The 20,809-nt window shown below is 50.7% G+C and overlaps 2 protein-coding genes across 3 annotated transcripts; both read right to left on the bottom strand.

The window, feature by feature from the left end:
• Positions 1-88: 88 nt before the first annotated feature.
• On the bottom strand, positions 89-16,940 carry LOC131108464 (disco-interacting protein 2 homolog C-like). 2 transcript variants are annotated; one of them, XM_078792410.1, is made up of 42 exons: positions 16,789-16,940; positions 16,617-16,680; positions 16,412-16,543; positions 15,563-16,329; positions 14,766-15,259; positions 10,926-10,997; positions 10,417-10,521; positions 10,214-10,339; positions 9,858-10,148; positions 9,667-9,789; positions 9,416-9,562; positions 9,089-9,208; positions 8,801-8,998; positions 8,575-8,666; positions 8,038-8,148; positions 7,578-7,701; positions 7,338-7,447; positions 7,164-7,266; positions 7,044-7,108; positions 6,875-6,968; positions 6,667-6,786; positions 6,158-6,272; positions 5,820-5,959; positions 5,336-5,472; positions 5,055-5,263; positions 4,699-4,813; positions 4,427-4,628; positions 4,260-4,360; positions 4,113-4,193; positions 3,882-4,005; positions 3,697-3,818; positions 3,497-3,608; positions 3,315-3,424; positions 3,104-3,234; positions 2,520-2,688; positions 2,270-2,440; positions 2,098-2,159; positions 1,970-2,027; positions 1,055-1,129; positions 803-977; positions 595-718; positions 89-341 (listed from the first exon to the last, which is right to left on the bottom strand). In XM_078792410.1, the coding sequence occupies exons 5-42, from the start codon at positions 14,842-14,844 to the stop codon at positions 89-91; spliced, it is 4,866 nt and encodes a 1,621-aa protein (XP_078648536.1). In that variant the 5' UTR covers positions 14,845-15,259; positions 15,563-16,329; positions 16,412-16,543; positions 16,617-16,680; positions 16,789-16,940. The 2 variants fall into 2 exon arrangements, with proteins under 2 accessions (XP_078648536.1, XP_078648537.1); XM_078792411.1 differs by having other exon boundaries at positions 9,858-10,127.
• Positions 14,999-20,740, bottom strand: LOC131108465 (uncharacterized). Its single transcript, XM_078791719.1, has 14 exons — positions 18,529-20,740; positions 18,335-18,437; positions 18,161-18,250; positions 18,037-18,085; positions 17,830-17,966; positions 17,658-17,762; positions 17,468-17,577; positions 17,147-17,383; positions 17,010-17,086; positions 16,789-16,944; positions 16,617-16,680; positions 16,412-16,543; positions 16,184-16,329; positions 14,999-15,161 (listed from the first exon to the last, which is right to left on the bottom strand). The coding sequence occupies exons 1-14, from the start codon at positions 20,473-20,475 to the stop codon at positions 14,999-15,001; spliced, it is 3,516 nt and encodes a 1,171-aa protein (XP_078647845.1). The 5' UTR covers positions 20,476-20,740.
• Between the last annotated feature and the right edge of the window lie 69 nt (positions 20,741-20,809).

The raw sequence follows: 20,809 nt of genomic DNA, 5'->3' as shown, positions 1-20,809 counted from the left end.
ACACGATGCAAAAAAAAATAAAAATAAAATCCATATCGATTTTTTTTTGGGAGGGGGTGGGACGCATATGCACAAGCACACACACACGCTACATGTTGTAGGCCACGTAGATGGGGTCCAGCTGGTCCTGCAGGAAACCGTCGCGCAGGTGCATGCGCTGCTTCTCCCCGCGCGAATTGATGGGGATGACGCCGATGTCCGTCACCACCACCACGCCCACGATCAGGTAGTGCTCCTCCAGCACCGCCTTGGTCACCATGGGAACCAGGTCCAGCGCCTCCTGCTCCGAGCCTTCCAGCTCCACCACCACCACCAGCAGGTTGGTCCACGGGAAGACGGCACTGAGGGGGGAACGCATCAGTTAAACCCCGGGACCACCAGTCATTCACACGAAAGGTCTAATATTTAACAATAGTAAATCTAGCCTTGATGCTGGAATTTACTGAGTGCTCTTAAAGAAGCACTATTGTACACTATTTTTTTTACAAGTACAATAATATGATGCCATATATCACATTCAGTGTGAGCTACAGTGCTGAGATTACATTCATATGTTCGTCTCCTCTCTCAAAAATGGCGTGAAATCGAACTCACCATTCCATGATGCTCTTGTGTGCACGGATTACCGAGGTCTCTATGTCAATGGGGTGGTACCTCATACCCCGCAGCTCCATTGCCTCCTCCAAGGCGCCGACCACAAACAAAGCATCGTGTCTCTCTGTACCAACAAAAAAAAAAAAGAAATACAATATAGTCAAGCAGACTATCAAGCCAATAAAATAACAAAAGAGTCAACAATGACCTCCGTTGGCGTCGGTGAGCTCAGTGCGACGGAGGAAGCCCAGGTAGCCCGTCCTGGCCCACACCGTCTGAGTGTCTCCAAAGCTGAGCCTGGAGTTGAAGTGGTCGGACTGGAGGACCTCCTCGCCGTAGCCGCTGTAGTAGCCGCTGCCGTTGTGAGCGCTGTGCACCCAAATCTGTGATCAAGAAGACGACGACGAGTGGTTAGCGACATATCGGGCAGGTCACATGATCCACTGTTTTGTCTCAGGACCTCTCCCAGGTGTGAGTCCCCGAGAGGTCCTTTGGTCTCGGGGTTGGCGATGATGATGCGGACTCCAGGAAGGATCTGAAAGGAGAAAGCAAAGTTAAGCATTTTCCTCATTTTTATCCAGCAATGCTTTGCTTTTAATCCCATAGTAAGCCACTAGGGGGCACATTTCCATGGGATCTGGGATTGTTATGATATGCTGTGATGTATTAAGCAGCACTTTTTGAAAGCATCTGTATTTGTAGGTGAATTAAAATCTGTTAGATCATCATGCCACGAGCACACACAGGAATCTTCCCTTTTTTTTAGGTTTCCCATGACAGCGGAAAACCCTGAGACTACTTTTGAGTCCTTGACGAGAAAATAAACCAGCAGATGGGGCGGCAGACGGCGGCAACATTTGCTTGCGTTCTATTAATAAAACTGACTTTCCTGGCCTGCTTTCTCGCTCTTCAAAACTCAGTTTGTTGCTTAATTATCTTCTTTTTTTTCCCTCTCGCAGATTTCAAGCAAGCTCTTGATCTTCTATTCTCCATTCTTGCTTATTACTGATAATAACGATCAGTCATTGTGTTTTTTAATATGCCGAGGGGCCCCAGGCCGCAATTTGGACACCCCAGATATCAAGCTGTGCACATGTTGTGTTGCTTTAAAAGCGACGCTCTGCTCGCTCACATATCCACAGATGAACAGGAGGATGTGGACTCAAACCTGACTCAGCGAATGTGGGAGGACATGCAGTTCAGTCCAAGCACCAAAATAGTCTTTTGACATTTAATCAGAACTTGTTGTTGTGTTGCTGGGGAAAAAAATGACTGTTACAGATTCCCTTGTAAAACCGCACTAATCATCTTTAAATATGTCCTCACTGTCGCTATGGTGTCAGCTCTGGTTCAACTGAAGTCAAAGTGTGCTCACCTTTCCGGACTCCATCAGAGGCAGACTGTGAGGAGAACCTCTCTCCACCAGCCGTACCCTGAAAGAAAGAAAAACACGCATGCTAACATGCTTCCTCGCGTGAGGTGAGGTGAGGTGGCATCACGGACCTGTCATGGCGGAGCGCCCTCATGTCCACATAGACTGTGGTGGGGTCTGGTCCTGAGGTTCCCTGCAGACAATGAAAGCGGGGTGAAGACAGGAACACATGGATTGATGCTAGTAATGGTGATGGTATTTGTACCAATAAACACCAGTAGGAGCGTTCAATGCCGTGTTTACCTGCAAACAAATGGCCAGGTTGACTCTGCATCCAAACGCCGTGCTGACAGAACGCGGGTGAAGGCCGAGGTCTTTGAAGAGCTTGGAGAAGGAATGAGTCAGAGACATCCTGGGCCTCTCCTCGGCCACCACCACGCAGGCCCGGACGCGTGACAGGTCTAGACCGCGAGCCTGCACATGTGAAGCAACAACGCAAAGTGACGCACGGGTTGCTTCTTTACCTGTGACCCTAAACTAGCAAGAACCTGACCTTGAGGGCTTCGGTCTGCAGGCCGAGACCCTTGGTGCACAGCTCCATGACGCTGTAGGAGCAGAAGGTGTCTCGCACCCTCAGCTGGCTGACGGCCAGCAGCCAGAGTGCCGGGTTGGACTCCAGCTCTACGGGCGGGATCAGGATGGACTGGTGGCCCGAGTAGACGCTAAAGACACACATTTAAATGCTTCCATGCGGCAAAAAGGAACATTCATCTGTTTTACAAGCGTCTCCCGAAGGGGACAGCGTCTCACGGTCATACTTTATAAAAGTGGTTATTAGTGAGTCGTCCTCATTAAGGGATCAGGGGGTACAAGACCATCTATTTAGCTAAAGTGATTTGCAGCCTGATTTATTTCGGCTGGCCAAGTTTAGATTTCATTAGCAGGGAATTTAAAACAAAGCAGACGATGAGATGCCATCAAGAACTCTCAGATTAGATGTAGTTCTTCATTTTAAAATACTCCGCAGTCAGAAATATCTCAGTCCACATGAAAAAAAAAAGTAGCTCAGGAAAAGCCACAACAATAATGAGTGGAGGAAAATATTAACTGCTATGTCATACAAGTGCAATTACCAACCTGCAGAGACACCAGAGGACAAAGCCCAGGCCGCAGTATGGGTCGAGGCAGATGGCCACCTCCCTGGAGGGGTACAGCTCACACTGCAGTTTCACTGATCGACAGAATGCTCCAACTGCATTATGGGACATCTGTAGGGCAGAGGAAAAAGGGATGGATAATGACAAAGCGAACCGGGAAGATTTTAGCGGGGTCGGGGTTCTGGGCAGACCTGAACGCCAGCCAGCATGCCGGTCGTGGACACGCTGAAATCCAAATACGCCAAACCATCAGGGTTGGTGGGTTTGTACAGAGATGGGGGCTTCTTCTTCGGAAGGTCATCTGCGGTGGACACAGTCTGCTGAGCAACACGTCGTCTCAATATGGAAGAAGGACAGCTGATTTGGGTGTTACCTGTGTCAAGGACAGGAGGCCAGTTCCTGATATCCACCGTCGCCGTAGCCTCTTTGGAGCGAAGCAGCTTGCAGATAACCGCCGTAGTCATCACGCACGCCGAATGACTCACCTACACAGGGGAGAGGAATTGGACAATTTAAGGGAATTCTCTGCAGTATTTTGGACAGGATATGTTAATGTTGCATCTTCACTCTCACCTCCACAATCATCTTGACGGTGGGCAGCGTGGTGGAGATGTTCTGCGGGTGCGGCGGCCGCACCGTGATGGGCACGCAGCCGGCGTACAGGCTGCCGTAGAAGGCTGCAATCAGGTCGATACCTGCGGGGACACATGCGGCGTCAGCACAGAAACCAATGAGGCGAGCCTAGAGTGCATCCGGACCTGGCGGGTAAACCAGAGCGACGTGGTCCCCTTCCTGTAGGCCGCCTCTCTCCATCAGCAGCGCAGCCACCCGCTCCGCCCTCTTGTGCAGCTGCAGGCAGGTGAGCGAGCTGGAGACCGCCCCCTGCAGGAGACATACAGAGGGGCTCTTAGAGCGGGATTGGCTGACTCATTCTTACATGTGACTTTTTTTATGTCGACCGATGCGATGGATGAGTTGTGTATCGTTACCCGGGAGCTGAGCAGAGTATAGAGAACGTGGTCTGGAGTGGTCTGAGCTCGCCACTGCAAAACCTCAGACAGGAAGAGGAACTACAACAAAGACCACCAGTCAGAACAGAAAACAACCGCTTTTAGACAAAAACGGACTCGTCTCACCTGGTCGTTGTCATCGGTCTGCCCCAGATCTCTACCGCTGGCCTGAGCGATCCGCTTGCCCGACACCAGATTGCCCACCATCACAGAGGCGGGACCGATCTCTGCAACACAGCGTTAGAACATTAGCGGCCTGCAGAGCGCACACACAGAACCGGGTTGGTTCCTACCAGGCTGCTTCTGCCGGGGTTTGGGCAGGTTTGTGACGCAGGTGTGCGGGCACATGAGGACGTTGCAGGGGTGCAGCCCCCCCTCCAGGTAGAGCTGCTTGATCTCAGACAGGTGGATGCCACCCAGAGGTGTCTTGGGTAGCGTGTTGGCCGGAACCAGAGCCAAGCAGAACACGCCCACCCCGTGGATGCTGTCTATGGCCTGTGAAACATCAGTGACAGTCGAGTAGGAAGAAGCAGAGTTTAATAGTTTAAAACGTGCGGCACTCTACCTGCAGGACGCGGCTCATCCACTGAAAGCTGTCCTCCTCCGTGGAGTCCGGCCGCTGCTCGGCGACCACCACGATCCTCTCATCCCTCAGCACGGTGACGGAGAACACCGCTATCCTGCACGGCGGGACGTCAGCGTCACTCTCACAGTAGCATCGACTTACTTAAGCTCGTATTGAAAAAGCTCATGAAAGCTTGGCGGCGGGAGATGCATTTCCATTAAAGTCCCCTCCGTTAGTGTTTCTCATTCATCATGAGCATAGTCACATCTGGCTCCTTTTCAAGTACCGATGTTTCATTATACACCTTCTAATTTCTCAAAGTGACTTCTATATGGTCGGCCAGCAACAGAAATCACCTTCCCCTGTAGACAAACTTCATGGGCTCCACCGCCAGCGCCGTGGCGACAATGTCGTCAGCGTTATGCCTTCGCCCGCTGACCATGATGAGGCCATCCATCTTGCCGGTGATGAAGACGAGGCCTCCCGGTCCGATGAAGCCCAGCAGGCCGGTCCGCACAAAGGCGTACTCGCTGATTAGCCCGCCGGTGGAGCTCACCGGGTACACCTGTAAAAACACGTGTGAGGTGCGGTTTGCTTGTTAGGTACGATAAAAAAAAAAAATCACACTTTAACTCGCCTCAAAGGTGTTCTTGGTCATGCCGGTGAGGCCGTAGTAGGAGGTGCCGGTGGCGATGGCGCACACGCACAGCTCACCGATCTCATCGGTTTGACAGAGCTGGGGGACACCTTCGGGCTTGACCACACACACCAGACCTAGAGGATGAAGACACATTAAAAATGATGAATTGCTAAGATCTTTGACAAAAGGCTGCACGGTGGACCAGTGGTTAGTATTTTTTCCTCTTTTTTTTTTTTTTTTACAATAAATAATTAAAAACAAACCAGACACCCATGGTGTAATTCATGCGGTAAACACTGGGTGGTGCCTGGCATAATGTACTGTTGGTCCGTTCTGCAGATGGCAGCCTTCTTTGAGGATTAAAAGCGACAGAAGGGCTTCAACTCACGATGGTTCTATTTGCAGGCACTGGTTAGTGATTCAAAACCTCAGGAAAAAAAAAAAAAAAACCTGACATGTCTCCCGATGTTTACCGACGCACCTCCGGGGGCCACCGTGCCGACGTCTTGCACGGTGAGGACGGACAGGCGCTCCTCTGTGTCGACGCGGACCACGCCGTAGCTTAGGCCCTGCATGGAGAGGACGCCACGACCTGGGGGCTGGCTGCTGTCCTCCACCGGCCTAGGGACACGCACCAGGATTACCCAACAGCTGTTTCTCGGACAAAAACAATGTGGCTACAAATTGGGTTAACTGCCTGGGTCACATGATCCCGTCTGTCTCGCACGTTCTAGTAACAAAATTCACACACTTCCTGCCTTAATGCTTCTCCGCGTGCACTCACACGTCTTTTGCGTGGATGTAAAGCTGTGCACGTACCTCCTGATGGCGACCGTAAGGGCTTCGGGCGAGCTGGCGCAGGGACAGATGACCTCAGCTCGCAGGCCTTTGGTCTGAAAGACGTTGAGGAAGGCATCACAGGATGAGATGGACCCTGGCAGGGAGAGAGATGTTTCTATTTAGGACTCCAAATGTGGTCACAATCGGGGACTCGGACACGGACACACAGCTTCTAACAAAGTTCTAAGATGAAAGACACAAAGGCACGATGAAGGGCTGGACTATCTCGAAGTGTTCCCATCACAGACACAAAAAAAGACTCTTTAATGAGATGAATTATGATGAGAAGCAGCTGTAATTAAACCAAAAAAAGACATTATGCTGCTTCTTAACGAGCTAAAACATAAAAAAAGTGTCCAGTCTATTCACAATGTGTCCATTTTTCCATCCGAGCATGTCTATTTCTGTCGAACACAGACCTGCCAACCATGAAGAAATGTATATAAATGAATATATAGTATAGTTTTTCAAGACGTAAAAGGTCTTACAAGGGTTGGAGCCGTCGGCGACCAGCAGCATGCGCAGCGAGCTCAGGTTGATGTCTTTCTGGTCCTTGTGGGCCACCAGAGCCCAATGCATGTCTCTGGACTTCACACATGACACCTTGGCTGCGAGACACACACACATTTGCATTTAATCTATGTGACGGACAGATAAAGTGGGCGGGCTGAGTGACATGAGGAGTGCGCTCCTGACCTTTGTACTGGCACACTTTCTGGATCCACGATAGAGGGTTGACTTTCATCAACGAGTAGGGCACGCTGATCACGTGCATCATGTTCATTACGCTCTACACAACACACATTATAGCATTTGAGAACTGTGGTAGGTTCATCATCACCCCCCCACGGTTATGAACCCTTACCGTCAGGATGCCGTGCCACAGGCCCACGTCCTTCTTAAAGTCCAGAACGTTGACGATGGTCTCGGCTGCGGGAGGAGAGTTTAGAACAGGGTCTGCGTTGCACAGCGTAAACACTCTTACCCTCAGTGTAGCAGCAGGACTGAGTGAGGGCCTGGCAGTGTGTGAGCAGAGCGATCCTGGTCACCGTGACGCCCAGCACGCTGCCATCTTTGCATGTTTTATACTGCGAGAACACACACACACACACGCTTGGATCAGAACATGCCGGCGAACTAGATCGCAGAGTGAGCTCACCTCGATGTAGGCGGTGTCGTTGTTGGCGTCCTTGATGTGAGGGAACCAGTCCCGGGGCGGCTTGGAAAGGTGTTTGGACTCGGTGACAAACCAAAGCAGTTTGGGCCACCCTGCACAAAGAGAAAAGTTGGAATGTTGACATGTAGCAACCAGGAAAGGCGACGCCGTCCCCTTAAATGTAGACAAAGCTTTATGTTCTATTGTCCACCTTTAATGACGGATGCTCTCTCCGTCGCTCACCTTTGAACTGCGGAATCTCTCCTGTTGCGCTCTTAGGCAGCCCCTTATGGCAGGCATCGCTGGTCAGCGCCACGGTGACACCACAGCTACCCAACAAGAATCCGATCTGCTGACTGCCTGCATCCTGTTGAAGGACCGCAGGAGACGGGTCGGCTTTGGCATAAATCACTCGCCCCCATAACTGTACTATGCTATGAATGTGTCACGGAGCGATAAATCTGAATGACGGACCTCAGCCCCTCCCCTTAGGCACAATACGATCCCCTTATTTCCTTTTTCATTCACTTTGTCCCGTAGAATGTAAATGTTCTATATGACCACATGTTTGCCAACAGTATTCTCATGAAAATAGGCGGGAGGCCATCATCAAGCCGTAGCCATGACGACACACAACCACAGACGGGAAAGGTTTTTCCACAAATATGTTATGCAGATGTAGGACGTAGGGGTCACAGCATACCTTGCGGCTAAGGGGCACCTCTATGGGAACCGGGACAACCTCTGCCAGCAGGCAGCCGTAGAAGGCCACCACAAAGGCCACTGGGTCGTTGTTAGGGAACACCAGCGCCACCTGTGGGTGAGATAATGGCAGAAATGAAAACAGGTGGCTTCAAAGCGGATCATTTCTTTGAGAAAAATGAGCGGTAATTTCATAACAAACCTAAACGCTAGGAGACGAATCAATACAACAATGTAATGTCATTATATATGGTGTGTACTATATGGGAGGAGAGGGGTGTTCTATTAAAGCGAGCTATCACACATTCAGATGCACAAGGCTATATAAAGAAAGATACTAATTAGGAATATAATTGTAGTTTGTGTGCAAATATAACACATTTTTATGACACGTAATAACTCTTTGTGAAATGTGCCATATAGTGTAAAACTATGTTCCAAAAAACAGATGTAGGACTAGCCGTTGGCGTTTACAAAAACACAGTGGGTGGTCAGTGAGCTCATGTGACCAGTATGGTGTGCAGGGCGTGGCACTCACCCGGTCGCCAGGTCGCACCATGGGCTCCTGCTTGCTGCCCAGTTTGTGGAGGATGTTGTACGCCAGCTTGATGCTGCGAGACCACAGCTTCCCTGCACGCACACAAAACAAGTTAGCAATGAAGGCTGGGCAATTGTTTCCAACAGAGAACACACTGAAAAAGCCAAAATATGCAGCGGCCATTTTTTTTTTTTTTAAAAAGGCCCCGGGTGGTGCTGCTGCCTACCATATGTGAGGACGTAGAGGGGTTTGCCAGACGTGTCCAGGCTGGTGAGGCAGGGGGCTTTAGGGGAAATGGTCCCCCAGCGTTGCAGGGCGGCCTCCAGCGAGGGGGGCCAGTTGGTGACCACGCCAAGCGAGTCTCCCCGCACCGGCATCATCTCAGCCCCCTCAGGACGAGGCTGGTTGGGGTCAGGCTGTTGGACTGGACATGAAGAGATGTATTGTGATGTTTGCGTGTGAGAGAGCTCGAAAAAACCTTGAAGACTTCAAATGCGACAGCACGGCGTCTAACCTTCGAGAAGTTCATCAAAGTCGTCGACGAAGAACTCTCGCAGTGGCGGCCGGCGAGGTTGCTTGAGCGTGTTGACAAGCTGCTGGATCTTGGCCGACACGCGGCTGCTGACTGGGACGCCTGTGAAGCGAAGTAAAGCCAAGACGTCAGACGTCAGCGTCGCTGTGATCACAATGGTGGCCTCAGGTCAGCCTGCAAAGCCTTTATGAACTTGTTTTTTTTTTTTTTAATAAGGATTTGTTGTCCTTCCATAAATGGACACACGTCCAAACGTGACCCCTGCGCTGCATCCAATAAGAGGTCCCCCTATTTTTAACTTCCTCTTACCGTCGCCTGTCTCCATGCGCTCCGCGTTGCCGTACTTCTGCGTGTTCCGGGCGATGGTTCCCATGTTGGACATATGATGACGCTCCGTGTGGGAGTGGGGCGAGTCCGATGAGTAGCCCGTGACGTCCGGGGGTCCCGAGTGGTTTTCTAGAGGGAGGACAAATGTGAAGCCAAATGTGACTCATGGTTGTTTGCGGGACGAGATTAGACCGGACATCAGTCTCCAGAGAGCGCAGTGACAACGTCAGTACCGTCGGATTCCAGCGGGGGCGGCCACAGCATGTCAGATCCGAACTCACAGGACCGCCGTAAAGATCCTCCATTCTCAGCGACGCTCAGCGCTCCTTTCCTTTTCAGGGACAGGTGTCCGATGCCTTCACACACGCACACACACTTGTGAATGAAACCATGCGGGCCCCCGTGAAAGGCGTCGGTGTCCTACCGTGATGTGACGGCACCAAGTGGCTCTGCTGCAGGTGCGACTGCCCCAGGTGCGAGTGCGCCAGGTGTGCCAGGTGCGAGATGTGCGTGTGCGCTAGCGAGTCGGCCAACCGCCCAGCATTACCGCTTCCACCGCTTTGCGTGGATGAGGACGAGGAGGAAGTGGAGCCCAGGTGAGCGGGGCCCAGCTGGGAGGGGCGGCCCATCCAGTGCTCCATCCCCGACATGTCGTCCCCCGGCCCCGCCTCCTCCTCTGAGCCCGACGAGGAGTCTGAGCACAGAGGCGACAGGCCTAGTGAGAGTCAGTATGGCGTTACTGCTGCTCGACGGGTCACGTGCAGCGTCATGTGTGGTCACCTGGAGGCGTGTAGGCGTCCATGGAGGTCTGCACCACCAGAGAACGTCTCTTAGAGGGCATGGGCACCGCCACCTTCCTCTCCACGTGTCGCGCCAGCATAGCTTGCACCGCCTCCGTGTGGACGTCTGAGAAACAGAGACACACATCATGTGACACCATCATCCAAGTGCCCATGCTGTGTCAGTGGGCGGAGCCACTCTACCTGAGCGGTAGCGTTCGTCTCTCGTGCCTGATGTTCGCCGGCGATGGAAGCGGGCGGCAGAGGGCGGGCCGAGCGGTACCCGGTGAGACATTGGACCTTCCATACCTGCAGGGACGAACATGCATGTGGACACGTGCACATACACAACAAACACACAAGCAGTTTGACGACAGCAGCGGAGACAGCAAAAAAAAAAAAAAACAAAAAAAAGGAAACACAAACATGAGGATGATTTGATTTGGCAGGAGGAAAAAAATGACATTTTTCTGGATTTAATGGAAGAAGTGAGAAATAAAATGTGATCGGCTGCTTCCATCATGTCAGAATTTGCACGTGGGCACAGCGTGCACGTACAGAGGAGCAGGCCCAAGCTGAGCTCGAGGGGGCGTTAGCCTACACCAGCTAACGGCGTCTAAATCGATATAGTGCGATTGCATTTGTCGTGATTAGGGGGTTTACTTTAGCTGTGTGAGAGTGGGGGGGGGGGGGGTCAGAGGTCGCTAAATTACCTCCAGCGTGTGGAATGTACGCCCTGATCAGCTTGGACCTCTTCTTCTCATAACCCTTCTGAGTGATGTCGCCTGCAAACAGACAGAAAGAGCGTGAGAAAGAGCAGAGGCGACCTCCTCTGTCTCACCCAATCGATGAATCGGAAACCAAAATATGAAAATGATGGATGGCTGATATGAATAGATGAGCTAGGCTAAGAATAACAACACAACTGCTAGCTTCGTAAAGTGCGTCGTGGTGACAAAATGCTAATTGCTGCGTTCCAAAGTCAAAGTGTTCAAATGGACAGACAGACCCTGTTGCCTTGGCAACCGCCTCCACCGCCACTATGTCCTGTCAATCAACAAGCCCCAGGGTGCGACCGGCAAAGTCTAATAGGAGCGAATTCCTCCTTGTACTCCATTAAACGCACCACTTCACTAATTATTGATCCTGAGACTCGACAACAACAGGAACACAAAAACTTGGACAGACTTTGTGGAAAGATTCCCAAAATGGAGGCCGCACTTTGGATTCCTTTTTTTTTTTTCCCTGGACAGGAAGTCGTAAGGTCTTCATTATAAAGACCCAAGAGGACAAGGAGGATAAAGTCCAATCACAGCACACATACGTAGATGCTTCTACCACCCACGAGAATGTTCACATCTGGGCCCAATCTGCTCGTGCAGATCAGCTGCAACATAACATCCTCCTTTTTTCCCCTCTCACACACACACACACACACACACAGAACAGAGTCCACAGGGAGACGCCATCTTCCCCTTGCAGCGCAGCAGAACAGGGAGGAAGTTGCCTAGCAACGGCTCTCCTGGAGAGAAGGCCTGAGACGGCCATCTTGGATCTGGAGCGTCAGATTTGAGAAGTGGGCTAATGATACCTGCTAGGGAGTGTGTGTGTGTGTGTGTGTGCGCGTATCGCATCAGCCCGTGTCTGCAGCCCCGTTACGGCCTCATCATTCCCTGATTGCGGTCTGGGAGGCAGCTGATGGATTGGATGGATTTTTTCTGCTGGATGACGTGGAGAGGATGAAACATTTTTGTTGAACTGTTTTTAAACATCATACTTCTAGATTACGATAAAAACAAAATGGTGCTCCGCCTTTGCCGTCTCGTTTCTCTTTGTGTGCTTCAAGAACCTCTTTTTATTTGATCCATCTTTTCCTCCTCACATCGCACACCGGCACCATGGTAACCAGATCCAGCGCACACACACACGCACAAGCATGCGTCATGCGCTGGGACCTTGGGCTGTCACACTCACATGCACGGGCCCCGTGTGGTGGTCTGCAGATCCTCCGCAAGCTGATTAGCTGATGTATGTGTCCACTCTAACAGCCAGGGGCCACACACACACACACACACAAACAAACACACACACACACACAGTCATGTGTCAGCAGAAAAACAAAGTGGGTCGTCGTGGTGATTCAGTGGGTCAACATGTCATCAAGTGTAAAAATAGCATGATGTGACTTCAGGGGTTCAAAACGTGAACTCTCTTGTTCACCAAGGTGGCGGCATGATAATACATCCAATGAGCACTGCATGCCGCACGTTTGATACCAAGAGGAGCTTCCAAACACAGCACGGTGTCTCGTGTGTTTCCATAAGCCAAGAAAGCATAAGAACTTGACATTGGTGCACCTTCAACAACCGCTTCAGACAAAACTTGTCTGTATCCATGACAACGGAGCGACTTGACAACCTCTAAATTCTAAATGCACCAACAGACACACAAATTCCCACTAAAAAAAAACCACAGTCTCCAGCTTCTGCTTTTACCTTGATCAAGTAGAGTGAGAGCACACTTGAGAACATTTCACTGATTATTCAAGAACGTCCTGACAACACCACCTGACCTTAAATGCACCGCTTTACACCTCCTCCTCTCTCTCTCTCTCACACACACACACACACTCGGTGTCATTGACTCCTTATGCGAAAAGCGATCACACCGCTTCAGTGAGCGCCTTCACAAACAGACTTCAGGTGAGCAACTCAAACGCACCACTCATATGCTACAGACTCAGGTGGTTACTTCAAGGCCTGCTGGACAAAAGCATTGCAGCATCGCTAGTCTTTCAAGCCCTGAGGTTTGACATGGCCATGGCAGACACCTAAAGAGTCACTGATTATGAGAAGGTTCCACCAACTAGAACCTACCACTCCACGTCATAGGACAGGACATTGTTTAAGTGGAACAAGAGGATTCTGGGTGATTTTTTTTTTTTACTGCAAAGCATGGTACATTCTAGAACATGTTCCGAGAACAGCACTATTCCGCTGGCGGCATGCAGCTACATCTGGTCCAAGAATGACATCACACCAGCCTACAAGTTCAGTCCAAAACTTGGGAGCGACTAAGATTCCTAAAAACAGCAGAATACTCCTGCCATGTGTCAGATATAGAGGATCTTTGACTAATGTTTCTGTAGTAAGTGCTTAAAAACAAGAGTGCTTCGGTTATATAGAGTGTCTTTGCTGAGAATATTTGAATATTTCAAGTAGGTCCTTAAAAGCAAGAGTACTCGTCATGCAGATGATCTTTGACAAGCATTTTTTTTGTAGGCGGCCCTTTAAAACAGCAGAGTGTTTAGTGGGTATTTGACTAGCCTTTCGCCAACAGAGCGCTTGCATCATATGGACAATCTTTAATGACAATATTTCACTATTTGAAGTAGGTCCTTAAAAGCAGCAGAGTGCTCGATATGTAAATGATCTTTGACAAGACTTTTTTTCCCGTCCTTAAAAACAGCAAAGTGCTCCCGTCATATCAAGGATCTTTGACTATGTTTTTTTTGTAGTAGGTCTTCAAAAACAGCAGCACTCCCAACATATAGAAGGATCTTTGAGTAGCTTTTTTGCACTATGTACTTAAAAACTGCAGAGTGCTCCTGTCATATTGAGGATCTTTGACTAACATTTTTTAAGTTGGTCCTTAAAAACAGTGCGTCTCTCATATAAAAAGGAAAATCTCTTGTGTTTTGATTTATTTTAGATTATATTAAGCGAGGTATGGCGTTGGTATTATATACACTAAATAAAAATAACAGTGACGGCAGAAGTATCTCCCCAAAATGTGTCCCCCAGAACAATCCAGTGTAACAGTCCTGTTCTAGGCCGTCCAATCCTGTATGAATAAAAGATGTGGCCTCCATTATATAAGGCGCAAATGTTCCAATGTGAGATGGTATGTATCCTAACAGCTGTGACTGAGCTCTACTGCCTTACTGTGAGTAAAAAGGCGGGTTGGGGGGTATTGGTGAGGGGGTAGAGAGAAATATTCCCGAGCATCCTTATCCTCAGCTGCAGCAAGGCCTCAAAAACATCCAGACAAGAAGCACTAATGTCGGAGCTCCAAAAGGCCAGAGATGCTGCATCGCAATGCCATCGTAACACGCACACGAACATGCACTCACGCACACACACATGCACAAGCCCAGGTAAGATGGGTAGACCTTCACGATTGTGTCAACATCTCAAGGTCAAACGTGGGGTCGCTTTCCGGACCGGAATGGACCGACAGGAGAGGGCCACTGAGACAAAAGAGTGGCGGACAGAGATTGCAGCGGCACACCGCTCTGGGCTCACCGTGTGCCGGCTACGCGGAGCTGGCCGGGCCGGTCCGCCTGGCTGACAAACATCTGGATGGGAGGAGCGGGAGGGGGGGGGCGGTGAGGAGGGGCGGGTGGGAGCTAACAATTAATGGTTAAATTCCGTCAGACACCGCAGGGCTGCCAGGGTGGATGGCGATGAGATAACAAGAGTACCGGGTAATGCTGGGAGTAATGCTAGGGGGGGTCATGGTGGGGAGGGGGGGGTTGTGTGTGACATTCTTACCCTCTGACAGCTCGAGTTCCAGCTCCGCCAGCCGGGCTCGGATCTCCAACGGTATCGGCGACGCCTCACGGTCCGCCATTCCGCCTCAAACACCTCCTCCTCCTCCGCCTCCTCCTCTTCCTCGCTGCAAAGGAAGCGAGCTTCTCCTCGGCGAAGGAGCGCGACGACTCGCGTCGAGGGAGAGAACAAAGGGGGGGTGGGGGGTTGGGGGTTCAAAATCCGGCTGTAGCTCTCTAACGGTGGCCAGCCATGGTGCCCGGACCCTTCGGATGGCTGACGTCCGGTAGCTCGGTGGGCTCGGTGCGTGGCTGCCGCGGTGGGTCGTGCTCGGCGGTGGGGATGGGGATGAGGAGGCGAGAAAAGACCACAGGAGGAAGCAGCGCCGTTTGCTTCTTGCTGCGGGGTCACGTGACTCTGGAGGAGGGAAGGCGGGAGGGAGGGAATCGACGGTAGTACCTGGCATCACCGGCAGGGAGAGCAGCCGACAACCACACCTAGTACACGGTGACGTGTTACTGTGTACGATACACGTACGCTGTATATTTAAACATTCTCATTGAAATTAGAATATCGGGCAAAATGTATTTGATTTCAGGAATCATAATTCTTAATATTCCTTGGTTAATTTCCTTTATATTATTACAATTTGTATACAAAATATTTCAACATATTTTGTATTTGCCTTATAGTGATACAGTACATTTTCTAGTGGGTCAAACGTTTATAAAGAAAATGCAAGAGATTGATAATATGAAATGTATATTAAATACATAATAAACAAATGCAAATACACATACCCGGTATTAATGATGATGCTATAACGTCTATGAACAAAGTTAATAATGGAGCAGAAAATGTTGTGAACGCCTCCATTCATCTATTGGATTGTCAACGAAGAATCATCCACCAAATCCTGCAGCAACGCTGTGATGGCACTCAGCTGCCCCCTGCTGGATACTACGTGGTCCTGTTTTTTGTCAACACAAATTATAATGCACAGTATGTTGTTAGCCGGATAGCTTACAATCAAAAAGGCACTCATTTAATATTGCTCGGTATTATATACACATCTGTACAAACCCACATGTGCCTGATTCACATTTCAAAAGATTGCATTTCTTTAAAAAAACGACTTAAAATTCAAACCATTTATACATTTTAAAATGAAAAGGAATTGCAGCCGGAAATGAAAGTCAAACTCATGCAAAAGGAAACTTTTCATGTGTGTTTTTGTTTCATTCACCAACATTAAGAAAGAGGAAATGCCCGCCACCACCAGGAAAAACAACACAATAACTGGAACCAAAACAAATGAAACTAAAGTAATCCAACAATATGAATACATGTGAATGATGTAAAGCCCCCACACCACAGCACTAAATCCACCAGTGCAATAAGCTAATAGGACTCACAACTACTGTGGCAACAAGGCTGAGGGAGATTCAGAAGAAGCCGAGTGGGTCTCCTCAGAGGAAGAGGCGGCGGTGACGGGTTCAGCAAGAAGTGCCGACCCGTCGGACGAAGACCGCTGGCAGATCTCGGCGTAGCTCAGCTTCTTGGAGGTCTGAAGAATCACAAAGGCAGTTTCGGGTCTTCTCCATCACACACACACAAGTACCAAACTAGCAGCAAAAAAGGTGCTTTACCTCACTGGTGAGCTCCTGGGTGCTGTCGGGTGAAGTTTCTGCTGGCTCGCTCGTCTTCTGCACACCGAGCGGAGGGAAGTTTGAGATGCCGAGCTCGATGGGGGACGGCTGGCGAGGTGGAGAGGGTGTTTTCTACACACACACACACACAATGTCAAAAGTTGCATGTCCATGAAAAAAAAAAAAATGCTGTGTTCAGACTTACTTGGTGTACCGTTTTGGAACCGGAGCGCGGGTTCTCTCTTCTCCTCTGGTTGCCATTTATAGGCCTGATAAGAGTAGTTACATGTACTTAGTTATACATTATATTTCATTATAGTAGTATCACTGTTGTACACTGGAACCCACATAAGTCAGGCCGTCTATGTCAATTGTACCTTCTGTTATGATGAGGCCCGTTCCCTCGAGAGTGCGACCATCCCCGCCCCGACCTCGAGAAAGAGGAGCGCTGCTCTGAGGTTTGCTCTGCCGGGTGAGAGGAGTCCTTCTGATTCCTGACTTGATCTGAGCTGGATGTCTTTGCACCCTTCCTGCTATAAAGGAACCAAAGAGCCTCGTTGAGTGTCAAAGAATGAGGCGCGACAACCCTGCTGAGTACCTGTTCCTTCGTGGGAAGTGCGGCTTGAAGTGGGGGGCTGCAGGGAACCCGTTAAGGGCGTCATCGAGCTCAGGCGGCTGCAGACAAAAATCAAATGTGGATGGAGGGGTTACGGAAGTCTTCATCGGCAGACTCACCTCAGCACAGTCGGAGTACGCAGACTTTGACCACACCGGGTACGTGAAGTCATACAGCTGCTGGTAGGCGTCCGGGGGTAAATAGGACGTTCCATGATCACCCATGATGTTGACCTGGGCCGGGCCGTAGCCATTGACGGGCGCACGAGAAGCGAATGTTGTGGTTTTGGCCTTCATCCTCACCATGATGGGCTTTCCCTGGAATACCTGGACCTCCTCTCGCAGGTACCTGAACGCCTGCGGACAAAAACGCAGCATTTTCCAAAAAGGTAAAAAGGTCTCAATGCTGGCTGCCATGACAGGTGAAAATTAAAAAAATACCTGGTGTGCGTCGGCCTCCGACCTGAAGGTGATGAACCAGTTATCGCTGCTGACGAACTCACAGCTCAGGAAAGCGGGCAGGTTCTCATCACTGAAGAGCGCGACTACTTTCTGCAGGATAAGTAATAGATTACTTTTAGGCACGACTGAAGCAAAAAGAGAGTGATGATGAAGGGTCGGGCGTATCTTTCCTCGCGAGACGTGGTGCTGGGGACCTCGCGCAAGATGAGCACATATTGACTTTGGCTGGGTCTCACTTTGAGTCCGCAAGGTGCCATCTGGACATGTGGCAGCGCTGAGGAGCGAGGAGAACATCAGTGATGTTGGCAATGACATGACACCAGAGCACCAGAAACACGGACTTTTGACAACGTCCGTGATGAGCTGAAGGTCCGTGGTGATGCGCTTGACGGCGTCCAGGCCGGTTAGTGTTGCTAAGGGGATGTGCTGGTCGTCGTCCATCTGAGACTGGAGGTACAAGTCGTTGGCCAGGTGCTCCCTGACAAAAAAAACCGACAGCCGCTATAAGATCTTGCAACGGGTGGTCTTTGTTTCCTGTGTGATCTTACCTGCTGAGACAAAACTCCAACACAGATCTCAGCTGTTCCATCAGTCCTTCTGAAATGACACCAAGTCATGAGCTCACACGCAAAAAAACGGACATGAAAAGAGAACGTTGCTTTGCGTGGGAACCTGTGTCGGGTTCCGGTGGGATGTGTTCCTTTGTTGCTGCGGGTTCCGATTCAACCTGAGCCAGGCTGGTGTTGTGCAGCTCAACCTGGCCTACAGAAGAAGAACATAGCACCATCATAATGATTAAATAGAAGAACCTTCTATGTCATAAACACTAACAGGTAGCAAACTCACTATGGGTGTCCACCTGCTCGCTGGGGAGATGCATCCATGGTTGCTGATCCTGCAAGAAATTGTATCTGCATCCGGTCCACACCTCAGCATCCGGGTTTAGGGTCTGCACAGAAACAACAGGACACACATCCTCCATCAGGTCCTGACAGTCGTCTCTGCTTCAGCAGGAACAGCATGTGGGCGGTAACACTTACACCCTGAGGGCCCCCCGTGTGCCACCCCCACTCGCACCGTCCCTGGGGCATCATGGCGCCGTATGGGAACGCCCCTAGCAAAACCTCTCCCTGGATTTGCGGCGCCCCCCGGGACCATGCCTCACATCCGCCCTCCACAGCGGGCCTGATCCAGGAGTCAGGATCCAGCTGGCACACGGAGGGGTCAGTGTCCTCGCCCAGCAGCTCTGACACCATCTCCCTCATCCCGCCTTCACGCTCGACCTCCTCGCTGGGTGCGGGGACCTCCTGACTCAGGAAGTGGATCTCATAGGAGGGTGTGGAGGCGTAAACGTCCAGCTGGTGCGGCTCCACAAGGAATCTGTGGTCTTGCTGCAAGGACATAACCTCAGCAGGACCACCTGTTCCATTTGGAGTCGCACAGGTGTCCACTTGGACTATTTCGGTGTCAAAACTTTTTGGATTGGGACACGTCTCGGAAGATGAATATATCATTTGCACTTCATTAAACACAGGTCCATTTACTAGTTCTACTGGATCACTCGGACTCTCTGTTGTCTGCGGTTCTTCCTCCTGTGGAGGTTCTACCTTCAGCTGCCTGCATGGGCTGGTCCCCTCCATAGATGGAGAAAACACACTCGGACATTCACAGACAGGAAGACAATTTAGGCTAGTTTTTTCTGCCTTGAGATCCAACCCATGATGCTGATGCCCTGAACATGCGTCCTGTTCTGAAATGTCCTGGACTTCAGCAGGTGAACTGACTGTGACACTCATGTCTTCATGATCCCGTCGAGATGGTTCTACACTTCCATGCTCTTTAAATGTGAAGATGTGAGATTGGAGGGCCGTGCTGCTATGGATGGTTTCACTATGTATTGATGTTTTATCCACGGCAAACGGAGCGAGGTCCTCCTCTATGTGCTGCGGTGTGACGTCAGGCTTTGGAGTGCAGCCCACACTGGAATGGACTTCTTCTGAAGCTTGTACATGGTCGAGTAGGTTCTCCTGGAAAGTGACAGGTGTTCCCTTTGATATATGAACATCTGAAGACACACAGTCTGGAAGCTTCATCATTGTAACCACCGACAGGGCACATTCAGAGGTTCCACTTGATGACTGTGGGTCACATGTGCCAACGTGATGGTCCGTGATGCTTCCAGAACCGTTGCAGAGTTCTACTGGATCAGAGGGTGGGCTCTCCAGTTGAGGAAGAGGTGAGGAATCTGGTTGGCTGGCGGGTGCAGATGTCCGGGCCCGAATGGGGTCATCATGGTCAAGGTCATCAATGGAGCAGATGCTGTAAAACCGACGGGTCCTCGTTTGGAAGTCCTGACCCAGTGTTGCAGTGACAATACAGGTTTCCTCACGATCTTCATGCTTGGTTCTGAGGGATTCCTGCTCAGCCGGGTTGTCCCCCAACTTTGGGTGGTTGGGATCATCCTGACTCGTGATAGCCGGAGTGGACCAACATCCTTCTGGTTTAGGGAGTTTTTGGCCTTGGTGGTTCTGAGTGAACCACAAAGCTCGGCGTGCAGCATTCTCTATGATGTTCTGTTTAGCCGGACTCTGGCTGAGCACCTCCATATAGGGAGCCGGGTCACAGCTGTGCGTGGGGGAGTGGGTCAGACGTGCTTCAGAGCCCGGGTCCGCCTGTACACTTGTGTCAGCCGGGATAAGAATAGCCAACTCCCCCTCGTGAGAGATGGCCGTTCTGAGGTTCTTCTCGCTAACAATCACATGCATTTTACCATCAAGTTCTGGGTGACCTTCCTCGTGATTGGGAGGTTTCCGCTGGGGCGGCCCGGCCTCTTCTTCCTCCAGGCACACATGCTGAGCCATGGCCACAGCCTGTTGCCTCACTTGCTCCACAGATTCGTGGAGGCCATCCTGGGGCGGGGGGTGCAGCAGGCTGCTCCTCTCGGTGGTCTGGCCTGGCCCGGCCTCCTTGCTAAAGCAGCAGCCCATCTTCTCCAGACAGAAATTAAACACAAGAGGACGCGACGATGAGCAGGTCCTCGTGTGGCCTTGCTCGCATGCAGAAAGAAAAAGAGTCTCTCCTACCCACCCGGCCTCCCCTCCCTTACCCAGAATAGCACATGTGAAGGGGTTCACATGTCCCTGCCACTCAACACTCCACTATGTGTGTGTGTGTGCGCACACAAGCCTATACAGTGAGCCAGGTCAGCACATGGTCCAGTGGCCCCCAATCACAGTGCAGGACAGTAGCGGTAAGCCCCCCTGTCCCCCCACATCCAACCATTCAGCTCTCATCCCTCCCCCGTTGGCATCTTTCACCAAC

The sequence above is a fragment of the Doryrhamphus excisus genome, linkage group LG7 (genome assembly GCF_037039965.1).
Source record: "Doryrhamphus excisus strain RoL-2023G ecotype Guam linkage group LG7, RoL_Dexc_Guam_v1.1, whole genome shotgun sequence".
Lineage (NCBI taxonomy): Eukaryota > Metazoa > Chordata > Actinopteri > Syngnathiformes > Syngnathidae > Doryrhamphus > Doryrhamphus excisus.
The sequence above is the reverse complement of the archived record's forward strand: the minus strand, read 5'-3'. Positions and strand labels throughout refer to the sequence as shown.